This window comes from Eubalaena glacialis, chromosome 18, assembly GCF_028564815.1.
Source record: "Eubalaena glacialis isolate mEubGla1 chromosome 18, mEubGla1.1.hap2.+ XY, whole genome shotgun sequence".
Classification (NCBI taxonomy): Eukaryota; Metazoa; Chordata; class Mammalia; order Artiodactyla; family Balaenidae; genus Eubalaena; species Eubalaena glacialis.
In genome coordinates, this window is record NC_083733.1 from 65950873 (window position 1) to 65967850 (window position 16978).

At 44.4% G+C, this 16978-nt stretch overlaps 1 protein-coding gene across 1 annotated transcript; it reads right to left on the minus strand.

The window, feature by feature from the left end:
• Positions 1-688: 688 nt before the first annotated feature.
• LOC133078666 (cationic amino acid transporter 3-like) lies at positions 689-11105 on the minus strand. The gene is made up of 12 exons (XM_061173806.1): positions 11022-11105; positions 6065-6464; positions 5310-5468; positions 3777-3954; positions 3458-3570; positions 3081-3303; positions 2771-2910; positions 2252-2354; positions 1862-2061; positions 1496-1662; positions 1114-1222; positions 689-945 (listed from the first exon to the last, which is right to left on the minus strand). The coding sequence occupies exons 1-12, from the start codon at positions 11103-11105 to the stop codon at positions 827-829; spliced, it is 1995 nt and encodes a 664-aa protein (XP_061029789.1). The 3' UTR covers positions 689-826.
• Positions 11106-16978: the final 5873 nt, after the last annotated feature.

Genomic DNA, 16978 nt, shown 5'->3' on the forward strand with positions numbered 1-16978 from the left:
TGATAAAGTCATCCAATTTCCCTATTTGTATTCCAGCTTTACTGAGGTATGATTGTAAATTAAAAATTGTATATATTTAGTTTTTTAAAGAAAATTTTAAATAAACACACAAAATTGTTTTTCATTTCACCAGTAACAAAAAGAAGAGAAAAAATTATAACAGCATTGGGAGTTCCCTGGTGGCCTAATGGTTAGGATTTCGAGCTTTCACTCCTGTGGCCCAGGTTCCATCCCTGTTCTGGGAACTGAGATCCTGCAAGCTGTGTGGTGCAACCAAAAAAATAATAATAATACAACAGCCTCAAAATTTTAAAATATTTAGGAATAATTTCCACTCAGCTCTTTGGAAATAATAACAAAGAGTTATTGAATGTCATTAAAGAAGATTAATAAAATGGAGAATCACACCACAAAAAAACTAAATACAGTGCAACTCTTAACACAATATATAGTTACCTATGTTTTCTTCCCATGTGGCAATCTATGCGTTTTTGCTGGAAAAAGGCACAAGAAGGCACTTCTTACCTGCAGGTTAATATTTGATTTTTTCTCTAGTTTCTGGCTACCTTGTACTTTCTTTGTGAAAATTCATCTTGCTGCACAGGTATGAGGCATGCACTTTTCTGAGTGTATGTGTATATATATGTAATGCTTTGAAATGGTTACTTAAAAATTATACAACATAGAAGTCATTTTGTCCACTGGCATTAAATATAGGGCTGTAAATGCATCCCACCTTCACACTCCATAGAGCCTCAGAGTGCCCCTTGAACCAGAAGATACCTCCAGTCATGGTGGGATTCCACACAGCATCTATGGCCTGTGGTTAAGATGATTCAGCACCAGGGATGTTTTTGTCAAAAGTCTGGGAGTTGGAGGCTGGTGGCTGTCGATTATTCTTCTCCAAGCTGTGTCGGATCCCATATCCAAAGTATATGACAAATCCTAGTAGAGAAATAAGACAATGAGAAGGAAAAGTAGGGGCCCTCCCTGCTTACACATGCCCAACAGGCCTGCTGTTAGGGCGTCTGACACAGTTTGCGGGGCGAGGTAGTAGAAAGAGGGTTGGGTTCAGTCACTCAAGAGGCCGTTTAATCCCAGAAAGCCACTTACCAATCACCATCCAGACACCAAATTGGGCCCAAGTCCCAGACGTCATCTGCATCATCAAGTAAACATTCACAAAGATGCTCATCAGCGGGAGGACAGGTAAAGCAGGAACCTGTGGGCAAAGTCAGTTATTCCCTGAACACACCACAGACGTCTGAGAGGCAGGCCTCTAACCCACACGCTCGAGAAGACTCCAGTCCTATTCAGGCTGTGTGTTCAGTGCCTACTGAGGCTGGGTATGTAAAGCACTGAGTGTGGATCAGGGAAGGGTCCATTAGTTTTAATGACTCCCCTTCTTCCCTGGTCCAGCAAAGGATGTTGAGGTCTCAAAGCATGCAGACTTCACTCACTCAGGGTGGATAGTTGGGCACATAGGGTCGCCTACCTTGAAGTGAAGAGGAGTGGGGCTCTGGGGCTGCCTCCAAATGATGACAGTGACCCCAGTGATGAACAGTAGCAGCAGCACAGCTGCTGTTGTATACACGGGGTCTCCAGAGAACACATGGCTGGGCCACTGGGCCAGGATCAGGCTCAGGACCGTCAGCAGGAGAACTGCAAGGGTCAAGGCAGAGGAGAACAAGTTCAACTCCAGAAGCCAAACAGCTCAAAACCTTGGGTCACACCCCTCCCCAAAACTGCCCATGTCACGAAGGGCCATCATATCTCCAAGATGCCTCAACCGCCAAAATACACACTCCCACCCTATCCTCTCAATTTCAGAATACCACCAAAGAGAACTTCCACTACTCACCAAGCAGCGAGGCACATCCATAGATAATCTGGCCAGATTTCCGAGTGGGGATGGTGTTGATAGGGTCACACAGACTCTTTAGAATCTTTGAGGTTCCTGCTTCAGGTACAGATTCCAAAGGGCTTTCTTCAACTACAGGCTTCATCTCAGTTCCTTTCTCTGTTTTCTCAATCTTGCTTAAATTCTGGTCTGGTTGGTACCTGAATTAGAGGTATTAAGTCAATATTAACAGCAGCCCCTACTCATCCAACATCAAGCAGTCTAATCCATCTCTTTCCCAACTTAAGCCTAGCGGGACATTTAGAAGGCAGCATGAAGACAAACGACGATTATCTCCCCTTCAATCCCCAAGAGTCAAAGACCCCCAGCCAAGGTGTAGCATAGTCTCACCTGAGGACAAGAACAGAAAAAGACACCAGGGAATAAGCAAGCAGGGTCCCGATTGACATGAGGTCCACGAGATCACTGAGCTCGAAAAGTAATGCCATGACCCCTAGAACGAGGGCACAAACAAGGTGGAGAGGGAGTGAAAAACCAGTAGAAATATCCAAGTTAAGAAAATTGATCAAAGAAGGAATGGGTGGGCTTCCCTGGTGGCGCAGTGGTTGAGAATCTGCCTGCCAATGCAGGGGACACGGGTTCGAACCCTGGTCTGGGGAGATCCCACGTGCCGCGGAGCGGCTGGGCCCGTGAGCCACAACTACTGAGCCTGCGCGTCTGGAGCCTGTGCTCCGCAACAAGAGAGGCCGCGACAGTGAGAGGCCCGCGCACCGCGATGAAGAGTGGCCCCCGCTTGCCACAACTAGAGAAAGCCCTCGCACAGAAACGAAGACCCAACACAGCCATAAATAAATAAATAAATAAATATTAAAAAAAAAAAAAAAAAAGGAATGGGTATTGTTTATTTACCTGCAAGAGTACCAGAAGCCAAGGTGGCCATGATGGGGGTGCGTGTACGGGCATGGATCCGGGCAAGTCCCCGGAAAAGGAGCCCGTCATCTGCCATTGAGTAGATGACACGAGGCATAGGGAACATGGCACCCAGGAGGCTGGAAGAGAAAATGGGAACATGTGTGAGGACGTGGAGAAGCAGGACAGACTGGGGTGTCTGCTCCCTAGTCTACGTGGGGTAAGGTGTCTTTCCCTCTTGTCTCTCAATCCCAAGGGCTGGGATACCTGAGCATCCGACAGTAGATGGGGAGAAAGCTTTGACACTGACCTGGATGTAAGAGCACAGAGGGTGCCAACAGCCACGACGTATCTGGCAGGGGCCCAGCCGACATGGAGGAAAGCGTGTGGTAAGGGGCTGTCGGGATGAATCTGGTAGTAGGGCACCATGAGGGTGAGTGCCGCCGAGACACCAGAATATGCCAAAAAGCAGATGCAGAGCGATATCACAATGCCCAAGGGGATGGATCGCTGAGGATTTCGGGCTTCTTCCCCTGCAGGATGGGAGGAAGTATTGGGCCAGGAAAACACACTGTGATGAAATCACAAAACCCCCTTTCCTCTTGAACCTCCAAAGGAAACCCCTATGCCCCAGGGAAGCCTAATCTGTGCCCAAACCCCTGATGGGACACACAATGACCATGTTACCTGTAGTGGCAATGGCATCAAAACCAACAAATGCGTAGAAACAGGTAGCTGCTCCTTGGAAAATCCCATCGAAGCCAAAAGGCACAAACCCTCCAGAACCCAGAGGGCCCAAGCTATGGTGAGAGAAGGAGCAAGAAAGAATGCGGGTGAGCTGTGCTCAGCCATCTGTCCTGGACTTTTTGGTGAATACCACAAGTCCTGGGCTCCAGGACCCCATCACCTGGATCCATCAGCCCAGATCTCTTTAGTCCCCGCCATATTCCCAGCTCTGCACACGTGCCCCCACAAGCATTACTAGGGCCAAGGATACCCCCCTAACCTAGAGGTGTCATTGGATCCAGATGTGTGCAATTTGTAGTCCTGTTCTGTGAGCTGCCAGTTGTTCAGATCTCCCTTGACGAAGCCAGAGATGATCATGAAGCTGAGAACCAAAAGGTTCAAGCCTGTGAACACTTTGTTAACCAGGGCCGACTCACGAGCTCCCAGAACCAGTACTCCTGTGGGAAAGACGGAATATGAAACATGCAAAATAACCAAATCCATAGACACAGAAAGCAGACACGTGGTTGCCAGGGTCTGGGGTATTGAGGAGTTGGACAGGGAGTGCTCAGCGGGTATGGGATTTCCTTCTGGGGTGATGCAAATGTTTGGAACTAGACAGAGGTGATGGTTACACAACATCGTGAATGTACTAAGGGCCACTTAATTGTACACTTTCAGATGGTTAATTTCTTATTGTGACAATCATCGCCCAGTAGACAGGTCTATCAAATCATCACATTGTACACCTTAAACTTATACAATGTATATCAATTATATCTCAATAAAGCTGGGGAAATAACAAAATGGTTAATTTTATGCTATACGAATTTTCTCTCAATTAAAAAAAATCTTTGGGCTTCCCTGGTGGCGCAGTGGTTAAGAATCCGCCTGCCAATGCAGGGGACACGGGTTCAAGCCCTGGTCCGGGAAGATCCCACGTGCTGCGGAGCAACTAAGCCCGTGCGCCACAACTACTGAGCCTGCGCTCTAGAGCCCGCGAGCCACAACTACTGAGCCCGTGTGCCACAACTACTGAAGCTCGCGCGCCTAGAGCCCGTGCTCAACAAGAGAAGCCACCACAATAAGAAGCCCGCGCACCGCAACAAAAGAGTAGCCCCCGCTCACCGCAACTAGAGAAAGCTGTGCGCAGCAACAAAGACCCAATGCAGCCAAAAATAAATAATAAATAATTTTTTTAAAAAATCTTTGATCTCAGTACAAAGGAAGAAACTCATTGGGCTAAGTAAATGATCCTCCCCTGGGGTGATTTTGCCCCCCAGGGGACTTTTAGCAATGTCTGGAGACACTGTGATTGACACAATTTGGAGGGTGGGCGTCCCTAGTATTTAGTACACAAAGGCCAGGGATGTTACTCAACATCTGGCAGTGATTTAAAAAACAAAACAACAACAACCAAAAAAAACAAAAAACAAAAAACAACAACAACAACCAAAAAAAACCTGGGACTTCCCTGGCGGTTCCGTGGTTAAGACTCCACGCTTCCACTGCAGGGGGCACAAGTTTGACCCCTGGTTGGGGAACTAAGATCCCGCATGCCACGCAGCGCGGCCAAAACAAAAACCCTCAAATGCACAGAACAGCCCCACACACCAAAGAATGACCCAGCCCAAATTGTCAGTGGTGCCAACAGTGGGAAACAATGGTCTATGTCTTGCCTTCCTGTCTCTCATATCACAGACCCTTCTTTCCAGTCATAAGCCCCCCACCATTCTTCCATCCCAAGCCTTTCCCACCCCAGCTCCCCCTCCACACCCCACTCTTCCCATCCTATCACTGAACCCTGTCTCACCCGTAAGCAGCAGTACCAAGCCCAGAGCAAAAAAGTCTGGGTACTTGGCCAGGAAGTAGGGCACATGCAGAGAGAAAGTTCCCTGTAACACCTGAGACATGTAGTTCCCAATCAGGCTGTCAAAAGCGGAGCTCCAGGCCCGGGCCACGCTGGCAGTGCCTGCAGCAACAGAAGAGGAATATTTATTAACAAACATTAATTGAACCCCTGCCACGTGTCATGGGATGTATTTGGGAGAGGTGGGGGGACGCATACAGAACACCTAATCTCTAAGAGTTTCTTTTCATGGGCTGGGGACAGTAGACCCAGATGATCCACAAAATAGGTCAACTGTTCAATGTTAGGAGATCAATGTTATGCAAAAAAAAAAAAAGAAGAAAAAGAAAACAGGTTAAGTGGGAGTGAAAAGTCTGGGAGATGAGGGTTGAAATTTTAAATCAAGTAGCAAAGGAAAATCCCATGAAGGCAACAACTGAGGAGAGCCTTCCACATGGTGAGGGGGTGAGCCTGAGGGACACGCCTCCCTCTCACCCACTCCCTACACTTTCCTTTCCTTCTTTGTTCTAGGCCCCATAATCTAAGGAAAATAGGATAGAGCAGAGTAGAATGAAGCTGTGGGGTTTTCCTGCCACTATTACCCACTTCACCCCACAAGGTGAAGAATAAATTTCTCACAAATGAGTCAAGACCTAAATGCCACCTCCTAGTTTCCTGATCTTAAGCCCCACACCTTCCTCCCACCCCCATCATCTCACCGATGACATAGGACAGTATGAGGTTCCAGCCAGTGATGAAGGCACAGAGTTGTCCCACTGTGACATAGCTGTAGAGATACGCAGAACCGGAGCATGGTACCCGGGCCCCAAACTCGGCATAGCAGAGCCCAGACAACACAGAAGACAGGGCGGCCACCAGGAAGCAGATGACAATCGCTGGCCCAGCTTTGTCCTTGGCCACTTCACCAGCCAGGATGTACACACCAGCTCCCAGGGTGCTGCCCACGCCCAGGGCCACCAGGTCGAGGGTGTTCAGACAACGAGCCATGCGGCTCTCAGACTCTTCCCTGGGCTCCAGAGGCCGCCTGCGGATCAGCTTCTGACCAAATTGGTAAACATCCTGACACAGCATCTTAGACATAGTTGAGGAGGCTACAATCTGCTGAGAAAGCAAGACACAAAGCCATCAAGAACGTCCATCCAGGGGCTTCCCTGGTGGCGCAGTGGTTGAGAATCTGCCTGCCAATGCAGGGGACACGGGTTCGAGCCCTGGTCTGGGAAGATCCCACATGCTGCAGAGCAGCTGGGCCCGTGAGCCACAATTACTGAGCCTGTGCATCTGGAGCCTGTGCTCCGCAACAAGAGAGGCCACGATAGTGAGAGGCCCGCGCACCGCGATGAAGAGTGGCCCCCGCTTGCCGCAACTGGAGAAAGCCCTCGCACAGAAACGAAGACCCAACACAGCCATAAATAAATAATTAATTAATTTTAAAAAAAAAAAAAAAAAAAAAAGAACGTCCATCCACCCCTGGCCCCGGGAGTTAAATTCCACAGAACAATGGAGTTATGGGGAGCAGGTGGTAAAAGTACACATTGGGCAAGTTCTCTGTCTCTGAGCTTTGGTTTCTTCAAACATAAAGAAGACTTTTAATGTATTTCAAAGTTACTGGAAGAGTTGCTGGAAGAGAAGTGAGGGGGAACAGATTTTGTATCCCCAAAATGTGCCATTTGGGGATGTGGACTGTCTTGAGTTGAAGGCAATTAAGACCCAGCAGACTGGACTTCCCTGGTGGCGCAGTGGTTAAGAATCCACCTGCCAATGCAGGAGACATGGGTTCGATCCCTGGACCAGGAAGATCCCACATGCCAGGGAGCAACGAAGCCCGTGTGCCACAACTACTGAGCCCGCGTGCTGCATCTACTGAAGCCCGTGCGCCTAGAGCCCATGCTCCGCAACAAGAGAAGCCACCGCAATGAGAAGCCCGCGCACCGCAACGAAGAGCAGCCCCCGCTCACCGCAACTAGAGAAAGCCCACGCGCTGCAACGAAGACTCAACACAGCCAAAAATAAAAATAAATAAAATAAACTTAAAAAAAAAAAAACCCAGCAGACTCAGGAAAAGCTCCTTGCCTCTCCCTTAACTGCTCAAAATAATTTAGATTAGGAGGCTTATGCCAGGAAGAGAGATAACTTTTTTTTTTTTTTAACCAGAGAGAACTTTTTATCTCAGAAAAACTTACCTGCATGGAGTGGCAAACATTTGCTTACCAAGCATTTGCTTTTCCCATCTTTCTGTGAGTTGTCTTCCCCTTGAAGCCCCAGATCCATACCCCCTTCTCCTTAGCTCAGGGTAGCATATAAAGCCTCAATTGCCTGTCTTTGAACCTCAGAGTTTTTATGGGGCTCCCGTACGTAGGAAATTATTTAATCTGTCGTATATCAATTTAATTATTAGACTCAGCAAAGAACCTAGAAAGAAAAGTTTTCCACCCCTATAGAAGCAAAAACTTCCAGCACAGTGCCTGGCACACAGTAGCTGCTTAAATACTATTAGGTGAAGGGATAAGAATGTTGATTCTTAAAGTGAAATCAACCAGCTTGGGACTTCCCTGGTGGCTCAGTGGTTAAGAATCCACCTGCCAATGCAGGGGACATGGGTTCGAGCCCTGGTCCAGGAAGATCCCACATGCCGCAGAGCAACTAAGCCCGTGGGCTACAACTACTGAGCCTGCACTCTAGAGCCGGTGAGCCTCAACTACTGAAGCCCGTGTGCCACAACTACTGAAGCCCACGCACCTAGAGCCTGTGCTCTGCAGCAAGAGAAGCCACCGCAATGAGAAGCCCGCGCACCGCAACGAAGAGTAGCCCCCACTCACCTCAACTACAGAAAGGCTGCACACAGTAACTTACACCCAACGCAGCCAAAAAAATTTTTTAAATAAATTAATTTAAAAAAAAGAAAAGAAAAGACATCAACCAGCTCTGCTGGTTCAAATCTAGCACTGTGATGTGTAGCTTCTTTGATTTTGCATGAGCTATATACCACTTTGTCCTCCTTTCTTCTGTAAAACAGGGAAATGTATTATTATCATCTTTATTGCCTCCCTTCCTTGATGTGAGTGAAGTGACAGTTTAAGGGGCTCGGTGATCAGAGCAATGAAACCAAGTCCCTGTAAAACCGAATTCCCCTGCTGAGTTTATGATTCACCTCTCCATCCAAAACTTTATTCCCTTTCTTGTCCCAACCCTGTTCCCCTCAGGATTGAGGGGTATCAAAGAAAAGGGGGATTGAACTCAGGCAGGACCCTGCAGGACCCTCCTCGTACAAAAGTTTCTCCGTGTCCCCTCATTGGTTTGTAAAGAAAGGATTTAGTCTCCTAGGTCTTCCCAAGTTCCAAAGAGCAGACTCAAGCAGTTACTAGTTAGGGAAGTGAGGGTATGCAGAAACAAAGGAAAAGCAGTACCAAACGGCCTTAAAGGAAAAAACAGCAGGGACCAACCTGCTTGAAATTCTTAACTTGTCATGTAGGCTCTAAGTAAATAACAAAATGCCTCAACCATTGTTTTTGCTCCCTTCTAGAAAGAAGTTAAGGGATCACAAGACCTTGACGTACTAGTTTGCTTTGCAGGAACACGTAGATCAATCACGATCACCAATGACCCACTGAGCCACAAAAATGCTGTCAGGAAGTCTGCAACTGAGATCTTATCCAGAAACTAAAATCACAAAGATCACCTCCCCTTTACTCTTCTTTTCTTTAGAAACCTTGCAACCCGGCCAGCCAGCAAGGTGGATTTGAGATCAACCTATTTCTCTCAACTTCTCAAGAGGGTGGCACCCTCGCAATTGATAAACCTTTCCCTGCTCCAAACACCAATGTTTCAATTTGTTTGGCCTCACTGTGCAGTCAGGCACATGAACTTGGATTTCACAACAATCTCACACTTCACACATTTACACACCAAGGATCCTGAAACCTGAAGCTTTCTCTTTCATGGCTTGCAGAGTGAAATTGAACTGGAACTCTGAGTTGGGGCAAAATGAGATGGAATTTGCAGGGAGGGACAGACTGTAGCCCAGCCCAGGGAAAACATTAAACCAGAGTGGCTCCCAACTGCCTGGAGGGAGGGAGGACTAATCTTCATTCTGAATCAGAAATGATGGAACTATGTTTCCTGCTCCTTTGGGGCATGAAAATGTCTCCTCACTACAAGGCTGTAGGGCTAGGCTGACCCAGTGAACAAAAGTTATCATCAGGGTGCTTCCGTACCTGATACTCCAAGTTTTGCATTTTGGTTAAGAGCAAGCATTCAAACAGCCAAGAAACTCTGATTAGAATCTTGGCTCTGCCAACACCCCTGTGCCCTTGAACAAGTCATTTACTGCTCTGGACCTCTGTTTTCTTCTTTTTCAAATGCTGCTGATGAACCCTTGGACACTGTTAGTAGGAAAGTAAAATGGAGCAGCTGCTGTAGATAAAGTATGGTGGTTCCTCCAAAAACTAAAAAATGGATTTACCATATGATCCATCAATTCCCCCTATGGGTATATACCCAAAAGAACTGAAAATAGGGTCTCAAAGAGATATTTGTACACCCATGTTTATAGCAGCATTATTCACAGTAGCTGAAAGATGGAAGCAACCCAAATGTCTATCCACAAAGGAATGGATAAATACAATGGGGTCTATACATACAGTGGAATGTCATTCAGCCTTAAAAAGACAGGAAAGGGAATTCTCTGCTGGTCCAGTTGTTAGGACTCCACGATATCACTGCAGGGAACACAATTTCGATCCCTGGTCTGGGAATTAACATCCTGCATGCTGCACGGCACAGCCAAAAAAAAAAAAAAAACAGGAAATTCCGATGCATGCTACAACATGGAAGAACCCTGAGGACATTATGCTAAGTGACATAAGCCAGTCACAAAAGGACAAAAAATGTATGATTCCACTTCTATGAAGTACCTAGAGTAGTCAAATTCATTTGATTAGAGACAGAAAGTAGAATTGTGGTTTTCTAGGGTCTGGGGTGAGGGGGAAATGGGGAGTAATTGTGAAATGAGGACACAGTTTCAGTTTTACAAGATAATAAGAGCTGTGGAGATTGTGCAACAATGTAAATATATTTAACATCACTGAACTGTACACTTAAAAATGGTTAAGGTGGCAAATTTTATGTTATGTGTATTTTACCACCATTTTTTAAAAGTTCAGCCAAGGACTTCCCTGGTGGCGCAGTGGTTAAGAATCCGCCTGCCAATGCAGGGGACAGGGGTTTGAGTCCTGGTCCAGGAAGATCCCATATGCCACACAGCAACTAAGCCCCATGCGCCACAACTACTGAGCCTGTGCTCTGGAGCCCGCGAGCCACAACTGCTGAGCCCGAGTGCCACAACTACCGAAGCCCACGCGCCTAGAGCCCGTGCTCTGGAACAAGAGAAGCCACTGCAATGAGAAGCCCGTGCACCACAACGAAGAGTAGCCCCCGCTCGCCGCAACTAGAGAAAGCCCGCGTGCAGCAACGAAGACCCAGCGCAGCCAAAAATAAAATTAATTAATTAATTAAAAAAAAAAAAAAGTTCAGCCAATGATAAATAGTAGAGCCAGCTTCACAGAGTTGCTGGGTGTAACGAACCCAAAAGCGATTTAATGTAAATCACCATACAGTCCTCCTCCTCGGCGCAAAATCCGCAATGCTCAAGTTTCTTACAGTCTCCCCTTGTACCCCCAGAGGAGGAATCCACAGATACGGAGGGCCAACAGTATACAGGAGACGGACATCAGTGGTCCACATGTCATAAACCCTATGTAAGGGTAAGCTTTAATACTGTTTGAACACCAATCAAAAAAATGAGTCAGAGCCTCCAGACACTGATGCAACCTCCCCCTACCCCACCTCTTCTTACACAACCACACACAGCTCCCAGCTCCTTCTGCTTTCATCTGGAACATGGGTCTTGCCACCCTCAGGCTGGAGCCAGGCTGACCCAACTGCACACTTGGAATGCAGAGGTCTCTTTAGGAGGATCTGAACTCAGCGCCCAGTCTCCTACAGAAGAGGGGTTGCCCAAGACTTACCAAATTCTTGGAGCAGGAACTGAAGCACTGGATCAGAGTCAGTGAGGTTTAAGCTGTGTAGGGCTGGAGCGAATACATCTCTAACAACCAAATCTGGGAACGCTTCCACGATAAAAGACAACTCAGTCCCTGGGTGGGGATGGGTGGGGACGCTCGGGGATGGGCGGGGCAAGCCTGCAGGGACACAATCAGCCAGTTGAGCGTTGTGTGGTTACCCTCAGGCGCCCGTTCTGAGATGTGGAGTCTGTGTGTGGTAAAATACACACAACAGAAAATTTACCGTTTTAACCATTTTTGAGCATGCAGTTCAGTAGTGTTAAGTACATTCACATTTTGTGCAACCAAACAAGTTTTTCATCTTGCAAAACTGAAACTCTGTACCCATTAAACTACAGTTTCCTCTTTCTCCTCCACCGGTTCCTGGCGATCACCATTCTACTTTCTGTCTCTGAATCTGATGACTCTAGGTACTTCATTTAAGTGGAATCAAACAATATTTGTCCTTTCCTGTCACGCTTATTTCATTTAACAGAATGTCCATAAGATTCATCCATGTTGTAGCAGGTGTTAGAATTCCCTTCATTTTAAAATAGCTAGCTAGCGGGAAGCAGCCGCACAGCACAGGGAGATCAGCTCGGTGCTTTGTGACCACCCAGAGGGGTGGGATAGGGAGGGTGGGAGGGAGATGCAAGAGGGAGGGGATATGGGGATATAGGTATGCATATAGCTGATTCACTTTGTTGTACAGCAGAAACTAACACAGCAGTGTGAAGCAATTATACTCCAATAAAAATGTTTAAAAAAAATAAAACGCATGAAACATCATAACACACATTTTTCTTTATATGTGCGTTTACCTGGAAGTGAAATTGCTGGGTCATCAGGTACTTATAGGTCTGTTTTACTAAATATTGCCACCTTGCTCTCCAACGTTTGTGTGCCAGTTTACACTCTATTCTGCAGGATATATGAATTCCTATCTTGTCAAATCCATTTAGTATTCTCAGACTTTTACAAATTTTGCCAATCTGATGGGTGAGAAACATCATTAAAATTTTAAATTGCATCTCTGGGCTTCTCTGGTGGCGCAGTGGTTAAGAATCCGCCTGCCAATGCAGGGGACTCAGGTTCGAGCCCTGGTCCAGGAAGATCCCACATGCCGGGGAGCAACTAACCCTGTGTGCCACAACTACTGAGCCCGTGTGCCATAACTACTGAAGCCCGTGTGCCTAGAGCCCGTGCTCCGCAACAAGAGAAGCCACTGCAATGAGAAGCCCGCGCACCACAACGAAGAGTAGTCCCCGCTCACCACAACTAGAGAAAGCCCGCGTGCAGCAAGGAAGACCCAACACAGCCATAAATAAATACATAAAGAAAGAAATTTATAAAAATAAAATAAATAAAATAAACTGCATTTCTCTGATTAATGAAGTTGGGCATATTTTCATCTTTACTGGCAATTCCAGCAACTCTTCTGTGAATAACATGTTCACATCTTTGCTTGCTGGTCAGCTGAATTATTTTTCTTTTGCGGGGGGAGGGGCACAATTCTACATAGTGGTTAGCAGCAGACACGCTGAACTGCATTAGTTTCAATTCCAAATGTGTCATTAACCGTTGTTTGTACTTGGATGTTACCTAAACTCTCTGTGGCTCAGTTTCTTCATCTGTAAGACAAAGGTAAAAATAATATCTCATAGGATTACTCTGGTGGTTAAGGGAGTTAATACATGCTAACCACTTAGAACAGATCCTGGCATATAGTAACTACTTAATAAATGTTAGCTACTCTCATTATCCTACTGGTGGTAAAGTGTTCTCTATATATTTTGGAGAGATTCTTTGTCTGTTATGTATGTTGCAAAAAATCTTTGTCGTTTGGCTTTGTTACCTTTTGTCATGCAGGCATTTTAAATTTTAATGTAAATGAATGAATTTTCTTTACAATTTGTGCTTTTTTTCCATGTATCTAAACATATTTTTCTTCACAGGATCATAAAATTGTCCTCTTGTATTTTAAAACTATTTTTTAACAAATTTAAGCCTTTAATCTACCTGGAATTTATTTTTTTTATATAGAGGCAATGATCTAATTCTCTTTCTTGCCATACAGATAGCCAATTATTCCAATAAGTTTCCATTTTTGAGGCCACTTTTCTCATAAACCAAATATACATATAAGCCAGAGTCTATTTCTAAGCTCTCGAGTTTGTCTAATTAATCTATTTTTAACCCTACAAAATTCCATACTGTTTTTTTTTCATACTGTTTTAATTACTATAGCTTTAAAATAATTCTTGATATCTAGAAGAGCAAATTCTCTTAGTTCTTCTCATAGCTGCCCTGCCTATTCCTGAACATCTTCTCATACACAGGAATTTTAAAATAAGTTCACCAAATTTCATGAAAAAAATCTATTGAGATTTTTATTGGAATTACATTAACTTCGTAGGTCAATTTGGGTAATAATTTATAGTACATGTCCCTGATATTGAGCTTGTAGATGCATTAACAAAATGTTTTTATCTTGTTTGATTTTATCATTTTCTTCCATAAAAGTAATAAATACTATTTTCTAAATTTTTTTCCTTGGGTACCATGTAAATTCGAATGGAATTGTGAATGGAATTTTTAATAACATTTTCTATTTTCCAATAACTGTTAAATAAAATCTTACATTTTAATCAAAAAAAAAAAAGGAAAAGGAAATGTAGTGTGTATATATAGACAATGGAATACTATTCAGCCATTAAAAGACGGAAACCTTGCTGTTCGTGAAAACGTGAATGGACCTGAGGACATTATGTTTATTGAAATACATCAGACAATGAAAAACAATGTATGATTTCACTTATAGGTGGAATCTAAGTAAATCAAACTCATAACACCATAAATTAGAACTGTAGTTGTAAGTAAGAAGTAGGTGGTGGAGAAAGTGGGGAGATATTGGTAAAGGGTACAAACTTTCAGTTAAAAGACGAAAAAGTTCTAGGTAGCTAATATATATCATGTTGACTATAGTTAATACTGCTCTATTGTATTTTTGCTATCTAGTATGAGAGAACTGCTTGTGTTCTCAACACACAGGCACACACAAATAGAAGCTATGGGAGGTGACAGTTAATTAACTTGATTGTGGTAATCATTCACAGTGTCTATGTGTATTAAATCATCATTTTGGACATCTTAAAGAAATCTTCACTTTGTACAGTCTAAATATATGCAGTTTTGTGAATCATACGTCAGTAAACTGGAAAAGAGGAAAACCAATGAAGTGGTATTATCAGCCTACTACAGAATAGATTCCAAACAAGAAAGAGTGGCCTCACACATTAGGCATTTACTGAGAATGTACTGGGTTGAAACAAATAACCCTCTATTAAAAATATTCAACTGTTTTTAAAAAAAAATTTTTATTGGGGTGTGGTTGATTTGCAATGTTGTGTAGGTTTCAGGTGTACAGCAAAGTGAATCTATTATACATATACATATATACACTCTTTTTTACATTCTTTTCCCATATAGGCCATTACAGAGTATTGAGTAGAGTTACCTGTGCTATACAGTAGGTCCTTGAATTTTGTTATTGTTTAATCTTTTTTTTTAATTTATTTATTTATTTTTGCTGTGTTGGGTCTTCATTTCTTTTTTTTTTTTTAGTTGTTTTGTTTGTTTGTTTGTTTATACTGCAGGTTCTTACTAGTCATCAATTTTATACACATCAGTGTATACATGTCAATCCCATGTATCTTCATTTCTGTGCGAGGGCTTTCTCCAGTTGTGGCGAGCGGGGGCCACTCTTCATCGCGGTGCGTGGGTCTCTCACTATCGCGGCCTCTCTTGTTGCGGAGCACAGGCTCCAGACACGCAGGCTCAGTAGTTGTGGCTCACAGGCCCAGTTGCTCTGCGGCATGTGGGATCTTCCCAGACCAGGGCTCGAACCCGTGTCCCCTGCATTAGCAGGCGGATTCTCAACCGCTGCACCACCAGGGAAGCCCATTGTTTAATCTTTGACAGATGCTCTGTACACTAAGGCCATCATCGTAGTCACCAATGCTGTATGATGATGTGCATTCAACTAAACCACGCTTGACTGAAATTCGAAGGCCACCAAAGCCAACGTTATAAAGTATATACTCAATGACTTTTAAAACACAACCCTGATATTTGAGTAATCACTTATTTCATGAAAGAGGGAAGACCAAAAAACCAAAGAATGATACAACTCTGAAGATCACATAAAAATGTTTTCTGATTATGAACATTCATCTTTAATTTAGAATCTAGATGACACAGTCCTGCGTTTCAGAGAGTGTTTGTAAATATTCTAAATGAAAGAAATGTTTAGAATTGTATTTGAATAAAATATTGTTTATATAAAAAAAAAGAATTCCCTTCATTTTTAATGCAGTATAATACTCTACTATTTGTACATACCACATCTGGCTTATCCATTCATTGGTCAATGGGCACTTGGGCTGCTTTCATGTTTTAGCTATTGTGAATAGTGCTGTTATCAACAAGAGTCTATAAATATCTCTTCCAGAGTGTGCTTTCAATTCTTCTGGGTATAGCCTCAGAAGTAGAATTGCTGGATCCTATGGTTCTAAAATTTTTGTCGGCTTGTGATGGAGAAAATGATCACATATTGAGGTACGGGGAAGTCATTTTGGCTTACACGTGGTTCAGCCTGAACTCTGTGTGAACTAAAACAGCCTGTCCAACCCTCACAGCACATCTGCTTTAACCATTGAGGCAAAGAACGTCTGTTTTGAAGATAAGGAGGAACAACTCCCTTCTCATGGCATCCATGTTAACAGTCCCTGGAAGATAAGGTTCCCTTCCCAGACTCCAGGGTCCTGTTGTCTCACTGTCTATGTACTAAGTCTGTCTCTTTTGAAACCTTGATGGAATATACCCTGTCATTTTTGATGTATGTTCTCTGTTCGGATAAGGTATAAAACTGTGCTGAAAACCATGCTTCAACAGAGCAGTTCCAGGAATTCCCTGGAGGTACCCCGAGCTTCCACTGCAGCGGGCACAGGTTTGATACCTGGATCCCTGATCAGGGAACTAAGACCTAAGACCCCTGCATGCTGAGCAGCGCAGCCAAAAAAACAAAAACAAAAACAAACAAACAAAAAAAAACCAGAGCATTTCCTCAGACGTCTGTAAGAGGCTGCCTAGTGGGCTATAGCGCCCAGTTTGGCTCAAATAAAACTCTTTTCTATTCCTATTATAGATTGTTTATTGATTATTTCCATGGACACTTGAACTCATTTGATCATTAAGGACCCTGAGAAGTAGGGGCTATAAGACTGGGGACCCCACTCCCAACCCTGATGCCTCCAGTACTCTTACACTACTCGACTTTGCACAGTCTGCCCACGGCCTGAGACACTCAAATGCGGGGAACCCCCAAGCCCACCTGGGCCCCAACCAGGAGAAGGGGAGCTTAAAATCTCTGATGTTAACTCAAGCAACAAAAACATTGAATAAGCATGGTGCCTGCATCCAGCCTTGCACAAAGGGATGGAAGAAGATAAAGGGGAGTGCGACTTAGTTCTCTTCTTCAAGGGCCCCTTCTGC